At 34.3% G+C, this 7624-nt stretch overlaps 2 protein-coding genes across 6 annotated transcripts in view; one reads left to right on the top strand and one right to left on the bottom strand.

The window, feature by feature from the left end:
- The window catches only part of LOC110450571 (set1/Ash2 histone methyltransferase complex subunit ASH2-like), a 67287-nt gene extending 62150 nt beyond the window's left edge, over window positions 1–5137 (bottom strand). The window contains exons 1-7 of one of the 2 annotated variants that reach the window (XM_021498170.1): window positions 5030–5137; window positions 4010–4098; window positions 2865–2943; window positions 2337–2426; window positions 1781–1869; window positions 1095–1186; window positions 649–744 (exon numbers count right to left, since the gene is read on the bottom strand). In XM_021498170.1, the coding sequence (XP_021353845.1) occupies window positions 649–744; window positions 1095–1186; window positions 1781–1869; window positions 2337–2426; window positions 2865–2943; window positions 4010–4098; window positions 5030–5094 (600 nt within the window). In that variant the 5' untranslated portion in view covers window positions 5095–5137. Of the gene's footprint in view, window positions 1–648; window positions 745–1094; window positions 1187–1780; window positions 1870–2336; window positions 2427–2864; window positions 2944–4009; window positions 4099–4826; window positions 4873–5029 lie in introns of those variants that run through there. The other variant, XM_021498171.1, reaches the window with a different exon arrangement.
- Window positions 5138–5199: 62 nt separating this feature from the next.
- The window catches only part of LOC110450570 (AP2-associated protein kinase 1-like), a 72688-nt gene continuing 70263 nt past the window's right edge, over window positions 5200–7624 (top strand). For 3 of the 4 annotated variants that reach the window (XR_002462988.1, XM_021498169.1, XM_021498166.1), the window contains exon 1: window positions 5200–5720. Coding sequence is in view for 3 of the 4 variants with exons in the window: in XM_021498169.1 (XP_021353844.1) it covers window positions 5612–5720 (109 nt within the window). In the remaining variant the exon portion in view is untranslated. The remainder of the gene's footprint in view (window positions 5721–7624) is intronic. The other variant, XM_021498168.1, reaches the window with a different exon arrangement.

Below are 7624 nucleotides of genomic sequence, written 5' to 3'. Positions count from 1 at the left end.
TTTTGTTGACCTTTGTCCATGGAAGGTCCCTGCAAAATTTCATTGAAATTGGTTCAGGGGTTTTGGAGAAGAAGATTTTTGAAATTTTAGTCAATTTGACCCTTTTTGGCCCCGCCCCTCAGGCCCCTGGGGGCTTGGGACTAAACCAGCCACTATTTTTGTTGACCTTTGTCCATGGAAGGTCCCTGCAAAATTTCATTGAAATTGGTTCAGGGGTTTTGGAGAAGAAGTCGAAAATGTAAATTGTTTACGGACGCACGACGATGGACAAAAGGCGATCGCAATAGGTCCCTTGATACTTTGTCTCAGGTGACCTAAAAATGTAAACTACAAGTGTCAAAAATTGAAACCAATGACACCTCTAAACAGAATTGAAGTGTCAAATATGTATCTGAGTGAACCAGTACTAGTGTTTGTGTTCATTGTATCAGCTTGTAAAGCAAGGTTATTAATTTGTGTAGTAGGTCAATTCACATAATACTCGTGTTTGTGTTGTGTATCAATTGATTCTGGGGTTATGTATTACCAGGGTTAATGTGACAGTTGTGTGCCATGTTGTATTTAATGATTCTGAGGTTATGTATTACCAGGGTTAATGTGACAGTTGTGTGCCATGTTGTATTTAATGATTCTGAGGTTATGTATTACCAGGGTTTTTGTGACAGTTGTGTGCCACGTTGTCTTTATTCTCCTTGCCATGGTTGTTAAGTTTTCCCACTGCTTTTCAATGTATGGTATAATTTCCTGAAAAAGGAAACAATACATATATCCATTGTTTATCCGACTTGTACCTGTTATGTTATATATTATCTATTACAAAATACATTTCCATTGACAATATTAGAAATTTGTTTTTAACAATACATTTTAATGAATGTCAGTTGTTTTAATTAATGTCTTGAATGTAGAACACTGAAAAGAATCATTAAATCTGATAAAGACACACATTCTTCAGTTCCCTATGGTCTGAAAATTTCTTTAAGACATCAACAAAGTATGCCGGTAGCATTACCGATGCACCTATTCTTTTCTTGGTCAAAATCAAGTAAGGTTCCTATAATTTAATGGTCAAGTAGAGTCCTAGTTTTTCAAACCTTTTCTTTTGAGAACAGCATCTTTTCCTCCCCACGATTTCTGGCCTGGTTGGTTAAGTTGGCTATAGTGGTGTAACAAATCTGTGTAAAACCTGATTAAAAAGAGAGCATTATTTATGGTTAACAAAACAACGTTTAAACATCTTTGAAATACAATGCATATAAATATCTTCTAGGAGCAACCTTTCTACACCCACATAATATCAACACCCTGCCAATCTAATACTTGACTACTCTACCTATTTTTCACAGAAAAATTCAAAGAGAATTATTTTAGTTTTTGAAATCACCAACATTCCCTGCATCCTGCATTTGGTCAAATTCAATAAAGACTTTGAATGGAACATTTCAAACTTTGGTGCTTTAATCCACTATTTTTTAAAATAAAGGTCAGTGCAAGTTCTTATTACTTTTACCACAAAGTTACTCTGCAATAAATGTTTGTAAGTTCGGTAAGTACCCGGTAAGCTAAATGTTGAGTACACTTCTGTATATTTCACACAGGGGTTTGAGTTAATAATGTAGACATCCTCGAAATCCAAACTTGTTTCCCTCTCAATACCCATGTCTCACAGTTCTCCATACCTTAATACCCATGTCTCACAGTTCTCCATACCTTTCCAATTTCTACTTTGAAATATGCTACAAACTTACATAAAATCAGAACATAATGGTAATAAACTTACTAGCTTGCTTTCTGTTGAAATATTCCAGACCATTTGGACTGCACTGCTTGCAGGAAAACTGGTAATTTGTCATGAAAGGTATACATGTCCTGAAACAAATTTTCAATGTACTGGATACTGATTTTCTCTGTAATGGGTACTGATTTTCTCTGTACTAGATACTGATTTTCTCTGTAATGGATACTGATTTTCTCTGTAATGGATACTGATTTTTTTCTGTACTGGATACTGATTTTCTCTGTAATGGATACTGATTTTTTCTGTAATTGATACTGATTTTCTCTGTACTGGATACTGATTTTCTCTGTAATTGATACTGATTTTCTCTGTACTGGATACTGATTTTCTCTGTACTGGATACTGATTTTCTCATGTACAATACTGATTTTCTCTGTATTGGATTCTGGTATTGGATACAGAGTCTGTAATGAATAAATGTCAAGGCCTTACTAGAGTTATTACAAGTCTTAATCTCTAATAACATACATAACCTTTCTTTTACACAGATACTGTACCTCATATTCAAACTATTAGTGTTCAATGAAGTTTTCCATACCCAATATAGCAGCCAATACAATCAGAATGAAACCATTTGTAACAAAATCCACACTGTAACTCCACTGCACCCAGATTCCTTCCTTTCCCACTGAAATATAAAGTCAGTGTTAATCCCTATGTTAATATTTGTAGTAACATTTTATCTGTGATCTGAGAAATCATGAAACTAGATCAACAGTCTGTCAGCTTTATAAATTCTCTTCATGTTCGTGATATGACTATTTGTATGTACGTGATATGACTATTTGTATGTACATTAACTCATTTTTCCTGAGCTCAATATAACCCTAATAGTCTGCCAAAAACGAAAGTAAGTTTATTTTCAAAATATCTCAGTTTTATGATTGATACCTTGTGCTTTTTCCTCCAACTTGTTTGATAAAACTGTTTATAACTGTGATGATAAACATTATTTTTTCATTTCTATATAAACATCCACGATTACAGAATGCAGTCAACAGGAAAATTGCTGACAGCAGGAAAAAATCTCTATTGTTTACTATGTATCCCTATAGTAATGTCTTACCAATAGCACAGAGATAAAGCATCAGTGGGAGTTTCTCCGGAATCCAATTTTGTTGCAGCTCCTGGAATTTGTGTAATACCTGGAAAAGCATGGAAATTTGTGCAGTGGATAACACTGGGGTTTGATTCCCCGGGCAGACGTAAAAGGTATGGGGTCACCTGCCCAACCAAGTGGGTTTTCTCCGGGTACTCCAGCTTCTCCAACATTAAGACCCCCCTGTCACTAACATCAAGAGTGATAAGTATAAGTTGAATAATTTGTTTCATGGTTGTTGTAAAATAAATAAAGCTAATTAATGAAACAAAGGTTTTTGAGATGTTCTGTTAACTTTATGGTAAAATGAGCTGAATTAGGTAGTCTAACCTGCTACTGCGGTCATCTCTACCAGATGACCACTTATCATTCCTCCAAAATAGTTTTTCCTATATTGTTTAAATGTATAAGCTGATCACCTACCAAACAAAATCATTGACCACCCTTTTCTAAGCTCAAAAATTATGCTAGGTAACCATATTTTAGGGAAAATAACGGACTTTGTTAAAATTTTTGACTGTCAAACTGGCCAGCTCGAAAATTTGGACTTGGGTGTCTGACAGGATAATTTTAGAGCATGAACTTTAATAAAACTGGTACAAGCTTGTTACCCATCTTACTGTAACACTGTACATGTACTGACATGGAATCACATACATGCAGTGTGTTTGGAGCTCTACCTTCTTGGGATTTAGCATCATTTCTGGGACAGCACAGTGTCTGACCAACTTTCCAAAATCTAATCAGGTTGTTTTTTTATATTTTATGAAGTCTACTGAAAATGATACAATATGATATGTAGCAAATTGTACAAAATGAAAAACAAATTCAGTTGATTCAAACAGATCTTGGCATAACGTCTGATAAATATAAATTGTTAAATAATTTTTACATATGTAACCCTGTTAAATACTAGCCGCAATATATCGCTCGGCTAGGGAGAACTCTCTTTAGCTTGATCGGTTGAGCGTAAGACTAGTAAGCCAGAGGTCCCGGGTTCGATCCATAGCGGAGGCAGTGATTTAAATTTAATTAATCATGCGCTCTGTTACACATAGGTTAGGTGAAAATTCACCTCATTTGAACTGAACAGTTCTCTTCATTTAAATTACCTTGATCTACCATGTCTTGAGAATCTGTGTTAGCTGAATTTGTTTGAACAGGAGCATCACTGTTGGTGGTATCCATATCACTATCCATTCTAAAATATATAAATTGTATATTAAAAAAGTGTCATTCAGCAATCATTGTTTAATAGTTTCTACATAGATCTACATCCATATTAATACCGATCGAAATACTGAAATGTTCAAAGAAAATATTTTTAAGTTGATCTGTGAGAACACACTGCGGTCAGCCATGGGTTACAATGATGGTGATAATTGTAAATGTTTGAACATTACATTAGCTAAATCACAGAGGTTGTCAACAAACAAGACTATATTTGGTTTGATCTTCTTACTATAGAAAAGGACAAGGAAACAATTGCTGAATGAGTAGACTTGTTCAAATGGTTTAAACACAGTTGTTTCCTATGAAAACTGGAAAGATTTTAACTTTAACCTGATGTTTACAACTGAGCCTGATAAATAACAAAACAGCATTCTCAAAAACAAATAAATTATTTCTAAATCTAAATAAAACATGTCAGTTAAACTTTATAAGATTAACCGATAAAGCTTATTAAACAGAACAACATTTGAACATACCTAAAAATGATAGATTTAAAAGAAAACAACCCTGTTGTTTTGCATAAACAAAAAGAGTCCTAAATAAAAGTGCTATACTGTAAGCATTTAAGAAGGGAGGTAACTACTATTATACACTACTGCATGTATGTTTATGTTTATCTGCGATGCTATTTTTCGAACCGGGTGTGATTTTCACCGCTTCATAAATATACTTCAAAAAATCAGAATAAAACATGATCTTTATTTATGATGATCTATAAACGCATTTTTGTTGTTGATAAATGAGCCGTCAGCTGCTGCAACACACAAACGTCTACAGTACAGTCAGGATGCGACCCTCCAAATATCTAATATCTATCATCAGAAGATCAAAAATTAACATAAAATGAAAATAAGCGGTGAAGAAATATTAAGTGTGAAGACTTATGTATTGATGCCGACCTCTGTTGATATGAATTTTCGTTTTTTTCCGGCTCTGAGGTTTTATCTCCCGCGTTGTCCTCCATATTGTCAATAAATGATGCTCTCGCGAGAATTTGCGAAGATTTTGCCGGAAGTAGATTCCAAAACGATGTATTTAAAAGTTATCTCTCAATCTTACTTTGTGTATGATGCTAAAGATTACAAGAGGCGTGTAGTGAACAAAATTTGATGGCGTGATATGTATATAAAAGCAGTTTTAGATGTTAATTGTTTGTAGCTTTAGTCACGTGATTTACTTATGAGGCGAGATTTCCACCATATTTTGGTAGCAGGTGCTCGATGACACCTTCTGATTCATCGATAATGTCACTGTCACCTTCTTCAATGCACTGAATCGCGGATCTGTAGTAGTCCACTATTGTCTGCGTTTACAGTAGCTATGCTTGTCGTGCGGAAGTAATGGTCAAGACATAATTCAGGAAAATAGGGTCGACCCTGACCACATGAAATTATTTCAGGGAAAATCCGCCTACTTCATATCCTTCACATTCGACACTACTGACATTCCTATATAGTGAAAGTAGACACTAAACCGACACGATGAAGAAACTATTCTCGAAGATAGACACTGGACAACAGAACCCTCATATTGGGAAAGTCTTCAATGTTGGAAGATTTAGCTGTACAGTTGAAGATGTCATTGCTGAAGGTATGTATTGCATCAAAACATGACCGGTGTGGTGTGTACATTGCATGTAGGGTGGAGATAAATTTATATTTCTTCTCATTTAAAATAGTATATTGCTAGTCTTGATGTCATACACGTTCAAAGTATAATGAAAGAGAATACGACATTTTGATTTGCTATTGTAAAATTTATCCATCATTGCTAATATTTTGTTGTGTATTGAACATTTTAGAAAGACTTTTTTCTAGATACATACATTAAAGCTTATGCATAAAACATTCTGGAATTGATCAATTCATATGTATTCGCACTGGATTCGCAAAGACTGATTTGACAGATCATGAGCAGTCGTGTTACAGATTTTGTTATAATATATATATTTGGGGTTTTTCATTTATGAAGTAGCTGGGGTCATATGATGTATCATAAATCAAAGGGCCACTCAAGGGGCATTTCCACCAGTTTAAAAGTGTCATCTCATTGAAGTGTTATTTCATAACTGTATTATAATCTAGTAATCCAGCTAGAGACCATGTCATGCAGTGATGTGCTATATTCTATCTTAAATTTAATATTAGTTTAAAGTAGTTTTATGTATTCAAAGCCCATGTTGAATGCCTACAAAAGTTATAACCAAAGTTTTGATAATTAGTCACCAATATGTGCATTGATGGTCAAAGCAGGGCACAGGCAAGACATGTCAATCTGCATGGCTTGTTTTTAATTGAGCCTAAATTGGCTCATGTTTTTCCTGTCCCAAAATTATCCTTGCTTATTTTAGTTCAATGTTGTAGACATCAATGTGTTAGACACATGTTGTAGAACTTTTCTGTATCTTTTTTCATGCGTAAATAAGTGATAGCACTTATCTTGTATGAGGATGAGGTCTAGAGTCCATCTGTCCTTAATTGATGAAATACAGTAATTCAAATTATATGAGAACAGCATGGCAGTTGCAAGCACCTAAATCTAGAGGTTTTGAAATCACGGTTTTCTTGCACGAAGATTGAAATCAGAAGATTTTTTTGTCCTATTGAAAAAAACATCTATGCTTATTAAATATGTGTGTTTCTCTGTATGGCACTGTAGCATGTAAACTGTTTTGTTTCCTCAGCTTTTGTCCTTTCATCTCTAAAAAAAATGAAGATACAGAATCATACTAAGTACTGTTCAACACTCTTAAGTTATCTAAATTTAATCTCTGAATCTATTAATACCAAACTCTTTCAAAACATTTGACTAGGTATTACCTCTGTGGAGCACCAGTATCTGATTTCTTTTTGGGAGAAGACATATAGGCCTATGCCTGTTGTCTAATCTCAGTGTTTTGAAACAATAAAATATCTTGAATTGAATAATTTCTTTTTCTTGTTGGAATTCTAAATCAGAGATGAAGGTGGTTGTTTCCCTCCAGTGAGGTATATAATTAGTGTCACCAGACACAGGTTGATTGCTAGCTATAGGTAGCTATAGATCGATTGAAAGAAGACAGAAAACCGTAAAATTACCCACAATTTTTGTAAATAAAAAAATACAAACCTCAACGTACCACTAACACCTCAATAGATAAACAATATATTTAATTGACATGGATAACAGCAAAATCAACAAAACGAACCTAGTATTCCTAGATGTACAGAAAATTGGAGACCTATCATAGTGGATATTTTCTACAAGCTGACAGATGTGCATGCATTAGTATGCCCACTTCCAGTCTTACCACCCACAAAATAGAAATAATAATGTGTACTGTTTTACAGGTCCTAGATGAACTTCAATCCTTCTTGAGTAAACAACATTTATTACCGACCATGGCCAAAATAACTAGGTTCATCTGTATACTAGCTGATCTGCCACAACTTTCGATTGATATGTTGGGATTATTATATTATTTTACATTTTACCAACGATCATGGTGGAGGGGA

The sequence above is a fragment of the Mizuhopecten yessoensis genome, unplaced genomic scaffold (genome assembly GCF_002113885.1).
Source record: "Mizuhopecten yessoensis strain PY_sf001 unplaced genomic scaffold, ASM211388v2 scaffold5325, whole genome shotgun sequence".
Taxonomy (NCBI): Eukaryota; Metazoa; Mollusca; class Bivalvia; order Pectinida; family Pectinidae; genus Mizuhopecten; species Mizuhopecten yessoensis.
Note: the sequence above shows the minus strand (reverse complement) of the source record. Positions and strands in the feature narration are given on the sequence as shown.